Source organism: Ovis canadensis, chromosome 3, assembly GCF_042477335.2.
Source record: "Ovis canadensis isolate MfBH-ARS-UI-01 breed Bighorn chromosome 3, ARS-UI_OviCan_v2, whole genome shotgun sequence".
NCBI classification, from domain to species: Eukaryota; Metazoa; Chordata; class Mammalia; order Artiodactyla; family Bovidae; genus Ovis; species Ovis canadensis.
Genome location: NC_091247.1, coordinates 160,366,856 through 160,389,647, shown reverse-complemented (window position 1 = coordinate 160,389,647; position 22,792 = coordinate 160,366,856). Strand labels below are relative to the sequence as shown.

At 34.4% G+C, this 22,792-nt stretch overlaps 1 protein-coding gene across 1 annotated transcript in view; it reads left to right on the top strand.

The window, feature by feature from the left end:
* Positions 1 to 21,672, top strand: part of LEMD3 (LEM domain containing 3) — a 71,084-nt gene extending 49,412 nt beyond the window's left edge. Inside the window, exons 5-13 of the mRNA XM_069584717.1 lie at positions 10,582 to 10,661; positions 10,748 to 10,893; positions 12,009 to 12,110; positions 12,219 to 12,321; positions 12,988 to 13,166; positions 17,548 to 17,629; positions 19,421 to 19,526; positions 19,627 to 19,705; positions 19,924 to 21,672. Of these exons, the coding sequence (XP_069440818.1) occupies positions 10,582 to 10,661; positions 10,748 to 10,893; positions 12,009 to 12,110; positions 12,219 to 12,321; positions 12,988 to 13,166; positions 17,548 to 17,629; positions 19,421 to 19,526; positions 19,627 to 19,705; positions 19,924 to 20,087 (1,041 nt within the window). The 3' untranslated portion in view covers positions 20,088 to 21,672. The remainder of the gene's footprint in view (positions 1 to 10,581; positions 10,662 to 10,747; positions 10,894 to 12,008; positions 12,111 to 12,218; positions 12,322 to 12,987; positions 13,167 to 17,547; positions 17,630 to 19,420; positions 19,527 to 19,626; positions 19,706 to 19,923) is intronic.
* Positions 21,673 to 22,792: the final 1,120 nt, after the last annotated feature.

Below are 22,792 nucleotides of genomic sequence, written 5' to 3'. Positions count from 1 at the left end.
AAAATGAAAGGGAAGTCGCTCTGTGTCCCTCAGCGACCCCATGGACTGTAGCCTACCAGGCTTCTCCCTCCATGGGATTTTTCCAGGCAAGAGTACTGGAGTGGGGTGCTATTGCCTTCTCCGCCCATCCCTCTGGTGGCCCCCCCAAAATTCTGAACATTTAGACAGTTACTCCAGTCTTCTATTTCCCTGCTCAAGGAGAAGCCAGGAATTGGGAATTTTCTCCCCATCACATTATGCTGTACCAGGGGCAGGGGCTCCAGTGAGTGTGTTACAAATTTTCCTACTTTCATGCAGCTGGTTTTGTACTTCTTTGGGATGCAAGAACCTCTTAACTGGTTTCTGGGTTTCTTATCATACAAAGGGAATTAATCTGTGTGCTGTTGAATTTGTGTCTCTAGCAGGGAAGGAGGATCAGGGCCTTCCTATTCAGCTGTTTCGCTGACGTCACCCCCTCTTTTTTGTTTTTAGATTCAGAATATTGTATTGTTCTAAAGCTTTCAGCAAGGTTTTGGTGGCAATCTCCCATGATATGCTTGTCAAAAAAGAGAAATATGGACTCAGTTTTTAACTTAATTCGTAACTTACATGTAGATACACAAAAGATGTTAAGACAATATAATATGATGAGGAGTAGATGTTGATTCAAATTGTAGGACTGGCATGTAGAAGCTTTGTGTCTTGGTAAAGTCCCTTTACTTCTCTGTACCTGTGTCTCAGTGTAAAAGTGGGACTTTTTAATGACTATCTGAGTTGTTAGGAGAACTTAAGTGAAAGTATAAAGTACCTAGTTCAGTTCCTGATGGTTATACTAACTTCCAATAAAATTAATTTCTTTTTTTGTGTGTTTCCTAACTAAACCAGTGTGATTCTGGAGAGAGTTTTCTTTAACATGCTGCAGATTTTGTCTGTCAGCCTCGTTCTCTCCTTCATCTTCAGTTGTGGCCTAGATGACAACATTAATGGCAGGTAAACTTGTGGAGAGTGTAGTAGCTAATAGTTTGGATAACTGAAGGATCAGGATTCAAAAAGGTCTAAATAAGAAGGGCTTATAATTACAAGGCTCTGTCTTAAAGAGTAGAAGAATTGCTAGATGAATTATTCAGGTGAAGGCAAAGATAGGATTGGATTGAGTAGGCAAAGGGAACATAGAGTCAAATAGTCCAGGAAAAGGGCAGAACATACGGGAGTCCAAAGCCAGCAAGTGAAAGTGTTTTTACTTTTAGCAGTAGGATGAACTGATCCCAAGCAATGAGTCCCTCTTGGTTTCCCCTTTTTTTCCCCCCAGTTGACTCTCTCTTGGCTTGGCTTGTGGCTTGGGCTTCCCTTGTGGCTCAGCTGGTAAAGAATCTGCCTGTAGTGCTGGAGACCTGGGTTCAATCTCTGGGTTGGGAAGATCCCCTGGAGAAGGGAAAGGCTACCCACTCCAGTATTCTGGCCTGGAGAATTCCATGGACTCTATAGTCCATGGGGTTGCAAAGAGTCGGACATGGCTGAGCAACTTTCACTTCACTTGACTCTCTCAGAGTAGTAATGGCACAGATAGATACCAGATATGTGCTATCGTCGGTCATAAATTCCTGGGATAGGATTAAGTTGCTCTTCACAAGAACCCTGAGATTCTTTAAATGTACTGAATTGTGTTCGAAGGAAGGACTAAATGGATGGGATAGGGCTTGGGAACAGGATAAGGCTTCATCAGTAGTTAGGTTGGAGCTGGAGAAGTCAGCGGTTGGTGTGGAAAGGTGATTAACTGCATCTTTTTCCCCTCCCCAGCCATTTGACTGGATAAGGTAAAAAAGAAGGGACATAGAGCCAGAGTTGGGACAATTGAAATCTAAGCCAAGCAGCAGTGGGTACAAAAGATTAGTTCTATTAAAATCTGGCAGCAAAGAAGTTACTAGAAGTACCCCTTCATGAGTTGAGTAGAGAAGTGTCTGTATTGAGGTGTTGTTTTGTTTTGTTTTGTTTTAATGATGATAGTGAATTCCAGTCTTAAAAGATCTTCATATCTTTTCTCTGGAACTGTTTTATGTTTCAAATTAGGTTTTACCTTTTTAAAAAACAAATTTAGTAGAATATATAATGTATATTTTTACAAAAGATTTTGGATTAATTTCTTAATTAAATGAAGTTACTTTCTGTAGATAATATCCTTTTTGTTATACATTTAGGGGGGTGTGTGTATATTCTTCTTGGAGTTTCATTTTCAGGTTTTCAGTTGCTGTGAAATCTGATACGACCTGTGCCAAAGATGCAGTTTGGACTGCTACTAAAAGAAAAACCTTAAACAGAAATTTTTCCCAAAAAATAGTTTTATGGGTCTAGATAAAAGTTTAGGTGCTGTTTTTAATAGGCTGCTGCTTTTTTTTTTTCCCAATATAACATTACCCCATGTTTATGATTTAACTCATATAGAAAATAAAAGGAAAACTGCATTTCAGATTCACCACCTAAAGTTAGCCACTCATTTTGGTCCATGTTTCTCTAGTCTTGCATTTCCCCGCTGAAATTAGTATCAGTATAAATGTTATAAACACTGATATTTTTTCCTTAAAGTTGTTAGCATTTTCCCATGTCATTGTTCAGGCTTTTAAAAACTGTTCCTTTTTATTATTGAATAATATTTCTTTACATGTTTTTATTCTCCTGGGTTGTGGGATTTCAGTATTATGAAAGCATGCTAATTTTGCATTATAGTATTTGATTTTGTGATTATTTCCTTAGGAAATAGTCCTAGAAAGGAAATCACTTGTTCAAAGAACTTTTGTTAATACTTTTGAAATACGTTGCTAGATTACTTTCTAATTGGTAATGATAATTTTAGCACAACCTATTTTATTTTACCCAAGTTCTAACATAAATATGGAAGAATCCCACTACAATTCTGGTATCAAACAATGAAAACCATATGTATATTGTAGGCTTTCTGCTTATGGAGAGAGAGCTATTGTACCTTTTATGTGCTTGTACCATGGTTTCACCTGCAACACAATTAAGTTTTTGCATTCAGGAATAAATGAGCTAGAGAATGTGTAAAACTCCTATGCTGTAAGCTAATTTTCCCTCAGCGTCTGGTGCATTTTAAGTAAATATTTGATGGAGTGAAAGGAATGAATTGTTTAGTTGCTAAGTCATCTCCAACTCTTTTGTGACCCCATGGATTGTAGCCCACTAGGGTTCTCTGTCCATGGGATTTCCTAGTCAAGAATGCTGGAATGGGTTGTCATTTCCTTCTCCAGGGGACCTTCCCGACCCAGGGATTGAACCTAGGTCTCCTGCACTGGCAGGTAGATTCTTTACCACCGAGCCACCAGGGAAGCCCCAAATGAGTGAATAAGCCTCAGTAAAAACTTTTTTCACTTTGAGTCTTTACAGTCCATTTTTTTTATTTTTCCCACTTTCTTCTTCAAAGAAAATTTAAGTAAATGTGACAATTAATTTAAATAACTTTAACATTTTTTTCTTACTCCTACAGTGTTTTTCTTGGGCTCTTTAATTCCTCATTTTTGAGATTGAAATCTAGTTTTGATTTGTGAAAAGAGGTCCCTCTGGTGGAACATTTAGGAAATATGTGGCACTATATTTTCATGAAAAGACATAGATGCAAAGTTAAATGATCGGAGCTTTGTATGATAGCTTAGCAATAGAATGATGAAATGAATGGTGGTTCATTTCCTAGGTCACTTTTAAGACCTGTTTAATTTTAAACACAATATGTTTTAAGATTTGTGAAGACTATAATAGGAAAGAAGATTGCAAATATGCCAAATTATGGGCTGAATAAATTTTTATGGACTAACTTGGAATGTTAATCGCTGTTAATAAGATTGTGTCTTTGTGGGAAAGTAAGTATCCTAAAAAATGAAATGAATTAATACCTTTCATAATCGTTATAGTATTTCAAGTATAATTTGTCTTGGTACTTTCTGTATGCTACCTTTGATTTCACAGTGATGCAAAAAGGTATCAACTCACCTTTATAAAGAAAATAAAGCTCAGAGGGGTTTAATAAGTAGGTCATCCAGCTAGTAAGTGATGGAACTGTGAATAAAATCAAAATATCAGCTCTTTTCACTATACTGTTCTGCCTCTTACATGGAAGAGGCAGAGTTTATAACCTATACCCTCATATTGAGTGGTCAAGAGACTGACCCTGAATAGGGCTGAGAATCTGAAGAAGTGAACAAAGTATATGCATCTGCCTACATGACTTATTTTCTCTTAACGTCCTCTTGTGGTTATACATACAGCAATTCAGTAGTGGAGTCATGATCTGATTCCAGGCCTCTTGGATTCTAAAGACCATATTCTTTCCATTATTCCTGGAAGTAAAAGATCAACTTTCCACTGAAACATTAAGAACTAAATCATACTCACTATTGATTTCTGTGTGTCATATTTTACGTAATTTAAAGGTAGCATCTAGTGTGTATTGTTTAGCCCCTAAGTCATGTCTGACTCTTTTGAGACTCCATGAACTATAGCCCAGTAGGCTCCTCTGTCCATGGGACTTTCCAGGCAAGAATACTGGAGTGGGTTGCCATTTCCTTCTCCAGGCTATCTTTCCAATGCAGAGATCGAACCCGTGGCTCCTGCTGCATCTCCTTCATTGCAGGCAGATTCTTTACCACTGAGCCACCAGAATATTCACTAAAGCCACACAGCTATTAGTGTCATGCAAATTATCCATTTGTGAACTTTATCTGGTAGATGTTTAATGTTGGCTTAACTTTTCCCTGTACCACTATCTTTTCCCCTCCACACATTTTGTTGCTTTCTTTAATGAACTGAATCTTTTACATAAAGCAGTATTGTTTTTGTGCTTTGAAACTGTAATCCAAGTTCAAAGCATCTGATATGGGTTTTTAAATTATACATTTTGGCTAGTTATTTTGAAAATAAGGTAAACTTGTAATTGGGAATCAATTACAGTATATTAAAATAGATTTAATTTGTTAAAGATTTGGGAAAACTTCCTTTCAATTTAGAAAGATTTCTGTGATGCTGTCAGCAGTGTGTTAGCTGAGCTGTTGCCTATAAATAAATAGTAACAAGTAATTATGTTAATAATAGACCTACTTTAAAATTTAAAAACTTGGTTTCCTCCTGAGTTTTGTCATCAGTTATTTGAAAATGGTGTTTTATGATACAGGAATGCCTTACCTCGAGGATTGGCAAACTGCAGCTCATGAGCCTGGTTTTGTATGGCCTGCTGAGGTTTTACAATATTTTTAAAGGTTGCATTAAAAATATGTAAGTGACAGAGACCAGAAGTATATATGTTGCAAAGCTTAAAATATTTACTGTCTGCCCTTTGCCGAAAAAATTGACTCACCCCTTGCATTACAGCTTTCCAGGTGGCTCCAAAAAGTGAATAAAGCACTTCAGACTTAAAATCAGGTAGATGCTGTATGCTACAGTGTTAGCATGAACTGTTTAATTTGCATATGCCAGAAAAGAATTCAACTTTTACTTCTACAAAAATTCCATTTTATGATACTATAGAACTCCATGTACTATGTCGAATATTTGTGGAAGTAATGGTTTATTTAAGAACTCAAACTCTGTTAAATCTTTAATGAAAGTTTTAAATAAATTATCATTTGTTTTTTAAAATGTTTATTCATAAAGGAACATTCCTTGGTTCTGTTGTATAGCAAGTAGTGGTTGGATATCGAGGGGTATTTACATAGGAAAGGAGAACAGAAAATGGAAAAATAACAACAGATACCTTTTTCTATCCTTCTACTGTTTTATAACTAGAAGTGTTAAGCTCTTTGTTCTTCCACATATTTAACTTATTAGAGTAGCTGTCCTTGTTAATTTGAATCATTATGTTTGTTTTTAACGATAATTAATGAGGGCAGTCGTGCTATTTATAATCTTTAGCCTCCATTTTTATACTTAAATTACACAGCAAGTAAACTTGGAAATTCATTTATTTTAGCATTACTTGAAATATGTTTATAGTCTAACTTTTCACATTCTATATAGTAATGAAAAAATGTCATAAAATACTGCATACTGCACTGAATAGAAACTGAAAAATGTGTATGTAAATACAAGTTAAATACAATGTGTTTACTTCATTGATTTTTTAAATATCCACATCTTTCAAGGGTGGTATCTTGTTTGTGTCTTTGAAGGATACAGTCTTTGAAAGGAACTAAATGAGTACTAAATCCTTTTAAAAAACCAATATATTACAAACAGGAATTAACACAAGGTCTTCAGCTCTGTGTCATTTCAGTTCAGTCACTCAGTTGTGTCCGACTTTTTGTGACCCCATTGACTGCAGCATACCAGGCCTCCCTATTCCATCACCAACTCCCGGAGTTTACTCAAACTCATGTCCATTGAGTCAGTGATGCCATCCAACCATCTCATCTTCTGTTGTCCCTTGCTCCTCCTGCCTTCAATCTTTCTCAGCATCAGAATCTTTTCAAATGAGTCAGTTCTTCGCATCATGTGGCCAAAGTATTGGAGTTTCAGCTTCAACATCAGTCCTTCCAATGAATGTTCAGGACTGATCCTTTAGGATGGACTGCTTGGATCTCCTTGCAGTCCAAGGGACTCTCAAGAGTCTTCTCCAACACCACAGTTCAAAAGCATCAATTCTTCTCACTTTTCTTTATAGTCTGACTCTCACATCCATACATAACTACTGGAAAAACCATAGCCTTGACTAGAATGGCTTTTGTTGACAAAGTAATGTCTCTGCTTTTTAATATGCTGTCTAGGTTGGTCATAACTTTTCTTCCAAGGAGCAAGTGTCTTTTAATTTCATGGCTGTAGTCACCATCTTCAATGATTTTGGAGCCCAAAAAACAAACTCTGTCATTGTTTCCATTGTTTCCCCATCTGTTTACCTTGAAGTGATGGGACCAGATGCCATGATCTTAGTTTTCTGAATGTTGAGTTTTATGCCAACTTTTTCACTCTCCTCTTTCACTTTTGTCAAGAGGCTCTTTAGTTCTTCTTCACTTTGTGCCATAAGGGTGGTGTCATTTGCATATCTGAGGTTATTGATATTTCTCCTGCCCATCTTGTTTCCAGCTTGTTCTTCATCCAGTCCAACATTTCTCTTGATATACTCTGCATATAAGTGAAATAATCAGGGTGACAATATACAGCCTTGACATACTCCTTTCCCAATTTGGAACTGGTTTGTTGTTTCATGTCCAGTTCTAACTGTTGCTTTTTGACCTGCATACAGATTTCTCAAGAGGCAGACAGGTCAGGTGGTCTGATATTCCCATCTCTTGAAGAATTTTCCACAGTTTGTTCTGAACTACACAAAGGCTTTGGCATAGTCAATAAAGCAGTAGGTGTTTTTCTGGAACTCTCTTGCTTTTGCCATGATCCAGTGGATGTTGGCAATTAGATCTCTGGTTCCTCTGCCTTTTCTAAATATGGCTTGAAGATCTGGAAATTCATAGTTCACATGCTATTGAAGCCTGGCTTGGAGATTTTTGAGCATTACTTTGCTAGCGTGTGAGATGAGTGCAGTTGTGGGGTAGTTTGAGCATTCTTTGGCATTGCCTTTCTTTGGGATTGGAATGAAAACGGACCTTTTCCACTTCTGTGGCCACTGCTGAGATTTCCAAGTTTGCTGGCATATTGAGTGATGCACTTTTACAGCATCATCTTTTAGGATTTGAAGTAGCTCAAGTGGAATTCCATCACCTCCGCTAGCTTTGTTTGTAGGGATGCTTCCTAAAGCCCACTTGACTTTGCATTCCAGGATGTCTGGCTGTAGGTGAGTGATCACATCATCGTGATTATCTGTGTCGTGAAGATTTTTTTGTATAGTTCTTCTGTGTATTGTGGCCACCTCTTCTTTATATCTTCTGCTTCTGTTAGATCCATACCATTTCTGTCCTTTATTGTGCCCATCTTTGCATGAAATGTTCCCTTGGTATCTCTCATTTTCTTGACGAGATCTCTAGTTTTTCCCATATTAATATTGTTGTATGGAGTTGTCAAAATCTTGCATTGCTTGTGCTTTATCTAATCCTCATCAATGCAGTATAACCAGAAATATGATGTTTCTTTATCAAAGCTTTAATCTTCTCTAATTTAGAGTAAGTGAATATGAGTTCTGTTTGATTTTTTAGTTATATGCAAAGTGATTTCTGGTGTCTACTTACAGAAATTAAAACAGTAATTATTGGGAGGGAGGTTCAAAAGGGAGGGGATATATGTATACCTGTGGCTGATTCATATTGAGGTTGACAGAAAACAATAAAATTCTGTAAAGCAGTTATCCTTTAATAAAAAAATAAATTAAAAAAAGGCAGAAATTGCCTGAAATTATCTTGTATAATTGCATAACTTTTTGAAGCAATACTAAACAAAATTTACTTTTTCTTATTTTTTAGTTCTTATTCACATGAGTGTATATCTTTCATGATTAGTAATAGTTGAATGCTGTATTTTACTTTTTAAAGTATATAGCTATTTAGCTCTCATCATGATTATTTCTAATTTAATAATATCCAACAGAAGTGATCTCATATATAAATCATCTTTTAATAATTAATTGCTAACATTGACTACAAATTTTTTGGTATTTATAAATAATGCTGAAATTATCACACTTAAAAAAAATAGCCTATAGGTTATCTTTAGCATCTGAAAATCCTGGCAGTAGTTACACATAAGTAATGATGCCTAGCAAGATTAGTTTTGCTTCATAAAATTCTTTATTATACTTTCAAATTTGATATATTGAAATAACATTAGAAAGTAAACTGAACAAATGAGAACATTATAATTTCCAATGCTATTGAAGAATCTGTTGCTAAAATGCAGTAGCTATTACATATAAATATTTTTAAAGAATTTTATAAAGTGACTTTTGTTTCTACTTTTAGAAATTCATTTTTTTGCACTTCCAAAAGTATATAAAGACATACTTTTGAATAGAATACAAGTTCCCATGAGCGTGGAGAATTTTGGCTTTTTGCTTAGTGCTACAGTTCTAGGTCCTAGAACAGCACCTGGCACATAGTGGGCCCTCAGTTAATATTTTGAATGAAAGAATTTTTAAGGATGTTTATTACAGTATTATTTGTTATACTCAAATAATTGAAACAATTTCATGTTCACTAGTGAGAGGGTGATGGTGTAAAATAACCACACAATGGAATACTACCATGCTGGAAAAAATTGGAGTTGTGCCGTGAATATTTATACTGATATACATTGACAACACCAGTTCATTCTGTGAAAAAAAGCAAGTAGAAAAAAGTGTGTATAATACAACATCACTTTCATTTTTAATATTTTGATTTAGAAAATACATAATCCACTTATGTATAGCACTTCTTAAACTTTCTGGTTTCAGGATCCTTTTGTAGTCCTAAAATTACTGATGATCCTAAATGGCATTTATTTGTAGAATATATATGTATGTATTTATTTAGATATGTATTTGCCATATTAGAAATTAAAGCATTTTAAAATTTACTTATTCATTTAAAATAAGAATAATGACTTTATTACGTTAGCATAAATAGTGTGTTTTATGAAAAATACTATTTTCTGAAGTAAAAACATTTAGTGAGAAGTGGCATCAGTTTACATTTTTGCAAATGTCCAACTTAATAAAAGACAACTGAATTCTCATATCTGCTTCAGCATTCAGTCCATTGTGATGCTGTTTTGGTTGAAGTACATCACGAAAATCTAGCCTCACACAGATAGATAGTCAAAATAGGGAAAAGTATTTTAATTCTCAAGTCAGATAGATACTCTTCTTTAATACAGCATCAAAACTCTACAAGTAATAGTTTCTTAAAGATTAGTGTAGTATAGAATTTAAAACCATGACAGTGAACTTTTCATACTCATACTTTTCATACTAAGGCCTTTTCATCTGTTTTGCAGTGAGAATGGATCTTTTACCTGTGCAAGATTTTATAGCTTATGATTGGTCATTTTGAAAATATTGGGTCACTAGTTACTCAGATCTTCCAAATGTTGACACATTTTAATATGCTATACTCTAAAGTCACATTTGTGAATATCACAGCACAGTTTTATTTTGAAAGTTTTTTAAGCACTGTGAAATTGTTAAGCTCATAATAATGGATGTAAATTATTTAAAATTCTGCTTTTCACTTCATTTGAAAGCTTTAATTTTATCGTGAATAACGCAATCAGTTGTTTCTCTGAAACCGATGGGCATATTTCATTCCCTTGTTGAGAAAATGGCTGTGAAACCAAGTCTAAGTAATTTGTCATTTTGTTCATCTACAAATAGTGTTCCATTAAAAAGAAAAAATGACTAATTCACTCTTACCACGATACTTGAAAAGCAGTGTTTAAAAACAATCTAAGTTTATTTTTTAAATAAAAAATGAAAAAGCATAGCAAAATGTTAACAGTGGTTATCTTAGGGAGGTGGGGAAATGGTGACTTTTGTCTTTTATTTCTTTTCATTTTTCTGTATTGAATAATATATTTTTATTATGTAGTTAAAAGTGTTATATAAGGTATGTTATTTATAGGACAGCTTACACATAAAATCAAGTGAATGTGAATTATTAAGGTTATTTTCATTTTTCTTATTAGGATTTAGGTCCTGAATATGAAGATATATTTAACATCTCATTACAGTGGATTTTTGAAAATGGGAAAGATGTTGGAATAAGGTAAAAGATTTGGTTTCTACTTTGTCTGTTTTGTAGTCTAAGCGGTGGTTTTGTCTCTCAATTCTCCCGTAATTGTTTTTGCATAGGTGTGTTGGTTATGGCCCTGAGGAAGAATTGACAGATATAGTTGATGTTCAGTTTTTACAATCCACAAGGCCACAGATGTCCTTCTGGTGTCGTTTTCGACGTGCTTTTGTTACTGTCACCCACAGGTTATTGTTGTTATGCTTAGGTAAGTTGTGAGAATGAGAAAGATACATTGTAGTCTAGATTTTTGTATCTGTATTTCATCAAATGGCAGGTTTGAGAATATACTTCTGTGATAGTTGTCATTATAAATCACATCCAGAAGTCTTCACTAAGATATAGGAATATTGAGGGGTTTTATGTCAGTTGGCTTACCCAGTAGCTCTGATGGTAAAGAAATCTGCTTGCAGCGCAGGAGACCCAGGTTTGATCCCTGGGTTGAAAAATCCCCTGGAAAAGGGAATGGCAACCCACTGCAGTATTCTTGTCTGGGAAATCCCGTAGACAGAGGAGCCTGATGGCTACAATCCATTGGGTTGCAAGAAGTCGTACACAACTGAAGGGATTAACACACACACAGTCAGTATCATTCTAAGGGCTTAGGAAACAGTGCTATGAGAAGTAGGAATCAGACTTGGTCACATGAATGTTACAGAAAAAGCAAATACAGTGCATAGATAGAAATCCACTTTAGGAAATAGAGCAGGAAGATACAAAAATTAGCTTTTTTTTAAAATACTTGGTTAGAAATTAACTTTTTAAAAATTATTTTTCATTTAAAAAATAATATTTATCCAAATTAAAATTTTCATTCAGACCTCCTAATTTTATGTGGCTATTAGAAATATCTTCTGTTTTCTACCCAAGTCCTTTAAAAATAATTTAGTTTACTTAAAATTAAATGTTTACAGTCTCATAAGACTCACTTTTCTAGTAGCTTAATGCTGCAAAGAAAAAGGTTTGTGAAGCATGTTACTTTGTATTTTAAAAAAAAAGGAATTTAAATAAATGTTCAGTTGTCAACCTAAAGAAGAAATGTTTTTTTCTGGGAAGATTAAGTGACACACTGGGAAATGTTTAATGATTAAATTTTTATACTTAATTTTATTATGTAGCTAAATCAAACCGCTGTCTTGAAGACTTATTCCACTATCCCATTATGGCAGTTAAAATAATCACTGTAGAAACTGTCAAAATGGCGTTTTTTCCCTTTACTTTGTTATACCAGATTTAACAGCTGACAATTGTTTCAGGTTGCAACAAATATTACTGAATGCCACTGAACACGATTTTAAAACACAATATATGTAAATATTACAGGTGTAGTGATGGTTTGTGCTGTTCTGCGTTACATGAAATATCGCTGGACAAAAGAGGAAGAGGAAACAAGGCAGATGTATGATATGGTGGTAAAGATTATAGGTACAGTATTTGTAAAAATCTAAACTATTTCTAGAATAGTCATCATGTGATAAATTACATGGTGTCCAATAGTTGCTTTCTTTATAAATTTGTTTGATCTACTTTCAGATGTTTTACGAAGTCATAATGAAGCTTGCCAGGAAAATAAAGATTTACAGCCTTACATGCCTATTCCCCATGTGCGAGATTCTTTAATACAGCCTCATGACAGGTGTGTTCAAAGCATTATGAGTTGAAGTAAATCAGAATGTTACCTTCTGTGGTCATGAAAATTGCATTGAGAGTTATGACCCTCCTCAATAATAGCTGTTTTACTATACAGGTGTCTTTTTGTACTTTAAACTCTTCTAAGCTTTCATCTATTATCAGCCTGATTTTCAGTGGCATAATAGACAACTGGATTTCTAAGCATACTTTTCTTACTTTTTAAAAGTCTCTACCTTATTTCCTTCAATTACATCCTGATAAATAAACAGAGACAGACAGTAGCCAGTGATGTTTTACTAATGTTTTAAAATACTTAATTTCGTTGTTAATGAAGCTTTTTAAATAAAAGAATTCAACAACAACTTCTTGAAAATAAAAGATGATGTCACACCCTAAAGCAGCATTCTTACCTGTGTAAGATGTAGCAACACATCCGAATCATCAGTAGAGCTTTTGAGAGGGGAAAATACCAATGCGTTGTTCCACCTCTGGACATCCAAATATGGTAAATCTGAGGAGAGTTTCAGGCATCTTAATCTTTTTGGAAAAAACTGCATAAGCATTGATAAGAACAACCCTAATTAAGAATAACAACTGCTACTTCAGTTACTGATATTTGAAAAAGATGACAAAGATGATAGTAAATTTGTCATTTTCCTTCAAATGATAGGAAGAAAATGAAGAAAGTCTGGGATAGAGCTGTTGACTTCCTTGCTGCTAATGAGTCTAGAGTTCGCACAGAAACACGAAGAATAGGTGGTGCAGACTTTCTAGTTTGGCGGTGGATCCAGCCTTCTGCCTCCTGTGACAAAATATTAGTAATACCTTCTAAAGTGTGGCAAGGTCAAGGTATGTATGCTTAAACAACAAAAAAGATAGATAATTTTTTCAAATATAAAATTCTTATGTGTTTAAAATAGTACAGCTGAAAGATATATGATGGCAAAGCTCCCTTACAGCCCCATCCAATAGAAGGATCAGTGTTAGCTTCTTACTGTCACCCCACTTTTCTGTGTGCTAATACAAATGACATGGTTTGTCTTCACAGTGATATAGTACTAGATACATTACTTGGATTTTTTTCTCTTTCACTTACTAAAAGCAACCTAGTATTAAAGATCTAACTGCATTCTTTTCCCCTGATATTTTTTGTGCAGATAATTTGTAATATATATTGTATATATATTTTACTTATATATACATATTTATATATGTACAAGTATATATTTATTTTATATTTAAAACGTGTAAGTGAAATCATAACTTTTTAACTTCTCTTTTTTTCTATTTTTGCTTGCTTTTTCATTAAGAGTCTTTCACCAATGAGATACTTGCATATCTCATGCCAAGTCACTTTTGTGGGTTTCTTTCCATATTTTTCTTAATGTTTGTATAGTTGCAAAAACAGAGATAAGTTTATAGGAGGATTTGGTGTTTGGTTGCCTTATGTACCCAAACCTCTACAAGTAGTAACTATTAGCACATTTCAATTTTTTGTATGTTAATGGTTAATTGCAAAAAGAAATCTCATGGCTAGTTTAATTTGTATTTCAAACTAGTAGTGAGTTGAGTTTCTTTTAATCTTATTGGATAGAAAGCATATTTATCAATGCTTGCTATACTTAGACTATATGGGAAAGGTAGGTTAATTGTTTTGAAATTGAAATAAAATCCAATCTCTCCCTTTTTTCTCTAATTGAGTTTCACTTTCAAAGACCTTGAGTAATAGGATCTATAATCGTGGCATAAAAATGAAGCTTTGTTGCCAAGATGACACTAATTAACTCTTTGCTTTAAAGGGTACATGCTGGGGAATTCCCTAGTGGCCTGATGGTTAGCATTTCAGGCTTTCACTGCATGGTCCAGGATCAGTCCCTGGTCAGTGAAGTGAGATATCCCACAACCGAGTATTGTGGCTAAATAACAAAATGGTGCGTGTCTGAAGAGTTGGTATAATAGTTACAGTAGTCTTTTGAGTTCAGTGCCACTGCAGGCTATTGTCATTTAATGGTACTTTTCCCAAGTAACTGTTAAATAATCAACCTTACTGAATTTTCAGTTCAGTTTCTAAATAGTACTTAAATAAGAAACGGATGATAATATTAGTGTGTCTAAAGGTATTTTAAAGCACCAGTTAAAAATTAAACACTATCTACTGGGAAGCACAAGAATTATCTATGCTTCTGACAAATGTCATGTTTGGAATAAATAGCATTCATTTGAAGGACCCAAAGGTAGCTCCTGAGGTATTTAAAATGTATCATTCAGTAGCTACTGTTTCTTTACATTAGAGTAAAGAAGCCATGGGAATTAGAGTTTAGTTAGATCAATCAGTTTGATCTTTTGGACTACTTTCTGACTAGAATTGGCCAGGGATAGTTTCTTCGAGGTCTTTTATTTTCTGGAGTCTTGGGTGTAGGCTAAAATAAGGTGATATGAATGTTTCTGTTTTCTCTGGTTGAACCCCTGCTAACCTAAGTCATTATTAGAATTTCAAGAAAGTCAGACAGTCTACAGCTAAAAGGTCATCTAAGAACAGAATCTATATACTGCTAGAGAAGTTCGGAAGGTACTAGAGGTTCACAGACCTTCTTGATGTGAGATTTGGCAAAGATTTTTCATATCTAGTGACTATACCTACATCATACTCCAGATGTTTCTTATTACTGACACTTCTGAAATCTTTAATTGATACACTCTGGTTTTTGTCATGAACTCATCCTTTCAACCTTCTACTCCATGTATTTGGGAACTCCAGAATCTCTGATTCTTCAATGTACATTCTTTCTCCAGTTCTTTAGCCTTTCTCCTATCTTTACTTCTTTTCCTGTCCATCTTAGTTTCCTTGGTCCATCTTTTCAGTCACTCTCTTGCTAGTACCCTTCTGTCATCACCTGTCCTTAATCTTACCCTGATAAATTCCAACCAAGGATGGAACTGTTTATCTCTGCTTGTCTATATGCTAATGACTGAGCATAGCAAGGAAGGTCAGAACCACTTGGCAGACTGGCACCTTTATAAATAATTAACTGCAAGTAGGTTGTCAGTACTACTTGCCTTTCTTGTTCTTACCATTTTTTGCTAGTCACTTCAGTTTCCTATTCTACTCAATAGCAGTTTTAGATCTTGTCCCCTCTTTTCAAACTTTTGCTCTTCTCTGTCTTCTGATTCTCAGTTGATGACTCAAATAGAAGCAATCAGATTGTACCTGCCTCAAATTTCCACCACCAAATCCATAGAATTACCAGAATTTGTTCTATCCTGGTAGCTCAGATGGTTAAGAATCTGTCTGCAGTGTGGGAGACCTGGGTTTGATCCTTGGGTTGAGAAGATTCCCTGGAGAAGGAACTGGCAGCCCACTCCAGTATTCTTCCCTGGAGAATTCCACGGACAAAGGAGTCCATGGTGTTGCAAAGAGTCAGACATAACTGAGCAACTAACGCACATACATGCTCATCCTTACCTCCTGTTGCAATCAAGGAGCTATCTCACTTAACAAGGACCCAGCCCTTCTCTTTAGAGGATCCCTCTGGATCTCATTCCCTCTAGTCTTCTCAAATATCTTCCCTTACTGTGTTTTAAATTCCTGTCTCTCCTGGATCTTTTCATTAGCACTTAAACATATTATAGTCTTTATATTATATTATATTTAAAACACATTGTTGCACTATACATTGTCCTGTAGCTGTCATCCTGTGTCTCTACCTGCATATAGCCAAATAGCATTAAACAGTTTACTCACTGTCTTTACTTTATTCTTTAGTTGACTTCAATCTGTTATCCATCCCCATCATTTCAAGGAAATAGCTCTCAGACTTCGATGTTGCTAATTTCAATGGACATTTTTCTTTCTTGTCCTTATTTTACTGAGCAATATTCACAATTGAACCTGCCTTGGTACTTTCTTGTTTTGTGGTTGCCACTTTCTTCTGATTTTCATCCTACTTCTTAGCATTTCTTAATTCTTCTTTTCCAGATTTTCCTGGACCTCTAAGTATTGAGGTTTTTCCAGGCCATCTTTTATCTTCTCCTGGTCTTCTCAAACGATCCTATGCTGCAATTTCATTTGCTATATATATGTTGATAACTTTCAATTTTATATCATGCACTAAGTCTTCTGTTTTGACTTTCAGATTTTTATACCCAGCTGTGTACTTGTCTTCTGTACTAAGAAGTGCCAGACTTTCAACACATGCACGAACATAATGTCATCTTTCTCCAGACTGACCTCTCCTCCAGTGTCCTGTTTAATTAATGATACCGTCCCCTCTTCAGTCAGTTCTGTCAAAAACCAGGGAGTCATCCTTAATCTCTCCCTTAGTCTCTACATTAAACAAGTCATTAAACAAGTCATGTCAAATCTATTCCATAATGTCCTGATTCTGTCCACTTATTTCCATCTTCATCATTGACCTGTCTTATCCACATTACTATCATCTCCCTCTTGGACAACATAATAACCTCTAACTGGTCTCCTTGCATTCACTTCTTATTTCCATCTATTTTCCACATAACAGTCTATGTAAAAGTTTTAAGAGATCCCATCTTACTATTCCTGTCCTTAAAACATTTGAGTGGATTCCCATTGCCCTTATGGTAATATCCAAGTACTTTAATGCAGCTTACATAGTCCTCCATAATCCAGCATCTTCAGGGTTATCTTTCTGTTGTTCCATCTCTAGTCACAGTGACTGTCTTTTAGTTATTTGAATATATCAAGTTCCTTCTTGCCTTGGGCTTTGTATAAGCTGTCACCTTTGCTTTAGATGTCCTTTACACCTTTCTTTATTCTGCCTATGTTTATTTATTCTTTAGATTTCAGCATAAATGTTTTCTTTTTTAATTGAAAGATAATTACTTTACAGAGTTTTGTGGTTTTCTGTCATACATCAACAAGTATCAACCATAGGTACACCCTCCTTAGTGTTATCTGATATTCACAAATGGGCTTAAGTACATACATTGACAGCTTTCTATACCCTTCTTTCTTAGAATTTGCCACAGTTATAATTTCTTTGGTGATACTGTTTTTCATCTGTCTCCCCTACTGTAAAGTGTGAGATCAGTGACTCTGTGTCTGTCTTGTGAGTGTGTCTGTCTTTTTCACCTTGATCCAAGGATCTAGCTCATAGTAAAAGCATGCAGTGAATATTTTTTGAACGAATTGACTGAATACCTTTCAATAAAATGGAACAGTGGAAAATAGTAAAACTAATTTGTTTTTTTATAGCATTTCATTTAGATAGAAGAAATTCACCACCAAATAGTTTGACGCCATGTCTGAAGATTCGAAATATGTTTGATCCAGTTATGTAAGTATTATGACAAAAGGTACATGCAATTTTTTAAATATCTGGATGAAAAATACATGATAGTCTTATAATGCTGTGTCTATGATTGAAAAATCTCTTTTACTTCTGAATCTTAACTACCAAAATTTGAAACAAAGTTTTCCGAAAAGACACAGGTGTATAATGATTTGAAAAACTTTTTAAAATCTTTGTTTTACTGTGAATCTATAGAAGGCAGATGGTTGAATCAGATTAATGACAAATATGATGATAAATAACAGTATCCTTTATTAAATGTATGTCATGTTTGCCACCACTCTTTGCCTCTGTAGGCAATATAAATAAAAATATCTGCTGTCTTAAAATTTCCAAACCCTTATTATAAAAAGTTTTCTAAGAAAGATGTACATACCCTCCTTTCTATAAGATTTGTCTACCTGTCATTGCAATATTTGAGGAACTTTTATGTCCATTTACCATTGAGAAACTTTTCTATTAATTATTTTTCTTTTAATTACAGTGACACGTGCATTCCTGAAAATAGTCTAGTCAAAAGTTATTTCTTTAAAATCCATAATATTTTACATATAAGCTGTAATAATCTTTAGAATTTGCTTCCTAGAGGTGACTGCTTATCTGTCCAATAATAGGACAAATCAAATTCTGTTTGTTTGTTTTTAAAAAAAAGCTGATAGTGGAAATTGTCTTATGTATAAAATATGTATAATTCCCATCTGATAACTCATTTATTTCAAGAAATAGTTAATATGATAGACTAAATAACAGCGAAATTGTTAATGTGACAAAGCACTGTCAGCATACACACACACACACACACGCACCCCCTTCGTTTTGCAGAGGTAGAAATGACAGTGTGGTGATCCCTCTACTGGGAGTCTCACCCCATACCTTAGAGATTAGGAAGTCTGTGCCAGCCCAGTACTTTATTACCTGAGATGAAGATTTATGATTTGAAGTGGAATGGCCTTTTCCTCTGCCCCACCATCTGTATCTCACAAGAAAGACAAATGTGTGTTACTATAACAGAACCTCTTTCATAATAGTAAAGTGACTTATTTTTGCAAAATGTTTGTCCTGTATAAAGTTTCTAATATTTTGGGAAAAAACAGCTCAGAATATAATATTTACTAAGAATTTTCCTTAAGTTAGGAATTTGAAAATGTCATTAAAAAATAATCCTTAACTTTTATAAGTTTACCACAACTCATTGAAGTGTTTGTTAATACTTATTTAGATAGAAAAGAGAAATGACTGTAAGTGCAAAGGATTTTAAACATAAAATTGAAAACATATTTATCTTACTATGGTAGGCTGATCCTTCTTGCTATGGTAGGCTGATCCTTCAGTGCCTCAGCTTGTACATTCTTACACCGGAAAGTGAGAACATAGCTGGGACTTCTGAATGCCAACATTTTTAAAATCTACCTACTGCTAGTAACAAGCATTTATATACTGTTAGTTTTTTACAATATATGGTTTTTAAGCTGTCCTAATTCTAGTTAGGTATATGGTGATGCTAGTGGTAAAGAACCCACCTGCCAATGCAGGAGACATAAGAGACACCGGTTCAATCCCTGGGTCAGAAAGATCCCCTGGAGGAGGGCATGGCAACCCACTCCAGTATTCTTGCCTGGAGAATCCCATGGACAGAGGAGCCTGCCAGGCTACGGTCCATGGGGTTGCAGAGTCAGACACAACTGAAGCAACTTAGTATGCACTCATTGAAGAGACAGAAAACTTCTTTCTGAGTAGGAATGTGGCTGTTGATTTTTTTTTTCATTAATTTTTTAGGGAAATAGGGGATCAGTGGCATTTGGCAATTCAAGAAGCAATTTTAGAAAAATGCAGTGATAACGATGGCATTGTTCACATTGCAGTAGACAAGAACTCTCGTGAGGTAAAGTAGCTTTCACTATTGAATTCTTCATGTTGAATTATTGCTATTAAACTAAGACTCTTTCTTTCTTCCTTTTTGTTTTCTTTTTAAAATATTCCAGGGTTGTGTATATGTTAAATGTCTGTCTCCAGAATATGCTGGGAAAGCTTTTAAGGCATTGCATGGCTCTTGGTTTGATGGTAAGAAACTTGAATACTACAAACATTTTGAAAAGATAAATTATGGCTTACTGTTAAATTCTACCAGATTTTAAATGAAAGAATCTTAGGTTATCATTTATAGAATAATAATTTTAGATTATTTTTTGTGTGTTCATTTGTCTTTTACCACAGTTTGATTTCTATTAATATTAAGCACATTCACACAGATCTAAAATGTTATTTTTATCTTACAACAGGGAAATTGGTTACAGTAAAATATTTACGACTAGATAGATATCACCATCGCTTTCCCCAGGCTCTTACTTGCAACACTCCCTTGAAGCCATCAAATAAACACATGAACTCTATGTCTCATCTTCGTCTTCGGACTGGCCTAGCCAATTCTCAAGGAGGTTCCTGAAAAGACTTTCTTCCACTCCTAAGACTGTTCTTTACAGTAGGAAAATTCCTGTTTGGCTTCCTGTCTCCCTTTTTAAATGCTTTTTGTATGTAATATTTTTATTGAATACAGCTCTATTTGAACGTTCCAGAAATCTTAAGGTTCCAAAGGGACTTAGCAGTGAGGCAGCAATGCTGAGTAGATAGAGTAATTGTTTTGTTCAGTTTTTGGAGTTCAGTTAAGCCAATGCACTTAAAAGTTTTGCATGAGGAACATTGACCTTATTAAGCATTTTCAGATGTGATGGTTGTATTTTTGCACCAAGAAGTGTTTGAATAACCACACGAAAGCATGGGGAAAAGGCTTCTTGTTTTTCCATAATTTCCTGTAAACTGATATTGTGAATTTTTGTATACAGTCACCTAAATAGTTCCTTACAGGCTAATGTGGTAAAACTATTAATTTCCCAATTTAACCTTAGGTTTCTATTGCTTGTAAGAGATTCATTTGCTACAGCTGGAATATGGGAAAATCAGTTCGGGTTTAGTGGTTACATAAATGTGTAAGTGGATGTACATGTACTTAAACTGGCTTTTGTATATATGTATAAATGCTGGTGACAGCCAAAGTAGTCTGTTTTGTGAGGATGTCTGCATTAAAGCAGTAAAATAAGCTTCCTATTTTATTCATAATCTAATGTGTGTATATATATGTATGTGTATATATGTGTGTATGTATATATATATGTGTGTATGTGTATATGTGTATATATACACACACATATATACATATGGCTGTACTATCATACAGATCAAACAGCCAAACACCTGGAAGTATTAGATACAAGTTTAAAATAACTTTTATAGGTTTTATATAAAAATGTCTGAGTATGATTTTGTGTGAAAGTTCCAATATCAGTTGTAATAGATTCAAATTTATGTGAGCAATAAAAAAGCAATTGGCAGATATTGGGAAAATATTTTGTGAAAAGCTGTATTTATTATAAATACTAGGGCTATGACATAGTACCGCTGGGATTAAATCATTTTCCCAATCTATTTATAATTTAATGAAATGTTAGCTTCCCTGTTGTATGTCAAGTTTAAAACAGGGCACATTGTCGCAGCAAAATGTGTATTTGAAAAATTCCGTTCGCAATTTTGGGTTATGAAAGTTCGCAGTATATTAAATGCACGAGTGATGGTCACTTTGTGCCTGGGTATTTACTTTGTTTCAGTAAAGTTACTTTATTATGGTTTATGATTTCAGATTAAAATAGTTAACGGAGTAAAGTTTACTTGTAATGTAGCAATTGGCTTTTTAAAAATAACCTGTTGATATATCATTGTCAGTCCAAATGAATATGTGAAAAAGCTGAAATTGTACCAATTTTGGTTTTGTTTAAAGCTCAGTTTTCTTTTATTTAAAATTGTATATGTGTTAGGTTTGCAGCATGAACTTGCACAGTTAATGCACGTTTCCTGGTTAAGTAAACATGATGCACACTGTTCTGTAACAGAAAACCTTATTGTGCCTTACCTGTGTGCTTTTGTGGGCACCATGTTTATGAAGAATAAAAAATGATTTGTTATCTGAAGAGAATAAATTTTAAATTCTCAGTTTATGTCTCAGATGCTAACATGTGAAAATATAAATATATATATAATATATATAATAACCAATCTTTCTGTATTTTATGTGCATCACAGTGATTTATCTGAGCTTAGTGACCCCATCTTGTGACCTGTTACAAGAGTGAATGTAAAAAAATAGTTGTGGCATTTTAAGAGGTCGCCTTTTGATGCATATGCATCTTTTTCTTGCTTCTAAAACATATTCCATGTAAGCATTGTACACTTACTACTGTAATATATACTATTATGCAGCTTATTTTACCTGAAACTGTTAAGCCGACCAAGATCCCTCCCTGCAAGACAGATGGGAATGTGTATAATAACCAGATATTTGAGAAGTTCTGAAGTTTGATGTAATCTGTTACTTGTCCTGTTTAAAAAAAGGAAAAAAATTCTAATTAAAAATTTATTAGGTTTTTTTTTTAATGTGTCTTGGCTTTAAAAAAAAAAACTTTTTAAGTGCTCTGTGTCTTTATTTTATTATATTTTTTTAACCAGTGAAAGTAGATCCCTGTATTTTTAAACATTTTGGGTATTTGTAAATATACATATGCTATAGAAGTAGATGAAAGTTAATTTTAACTTTCACCCATAAAGTTAATTTTCTTTATAAAAATGTCTTTGTCTAACTGTCAAAGTGTTTGGCTCAAAGTGGGGCAAGAATATAGGTCAGATAGCATTGCTTAGTTTAGCTAAACATTTTTTCATAGCAAGGCTTGCTCAAAAAAGGAAGCCATTCTTTCACACATTCTGGCTCAAACGCCTTATCATAAACAAACAGTCTGTGGTCTTGCTACTTTGAGTAGCATTGGTTTAGTTAGATGGTTTAATCAAGTAAAAAGAAGACTTGACTTAGTTGGTAGGATTTTATTGATTGCTAACAAATGTCAGGCACTGTTATTTGTTAGGAGTGCAAAGATGAAAAAGACATGACACAATCGTCAAGATGGTCACAATCTAGAGAAAGAATATAGACAGCTTACTTAAAAGGTACTGTTGAAAATATAGTGAGTGAAGAAAGCAGAATAACTTCTGGGAGTATAGTGAGGTACCTTATGTATCTTGGTAGTTGGAAAAGATACCAGGACAGAT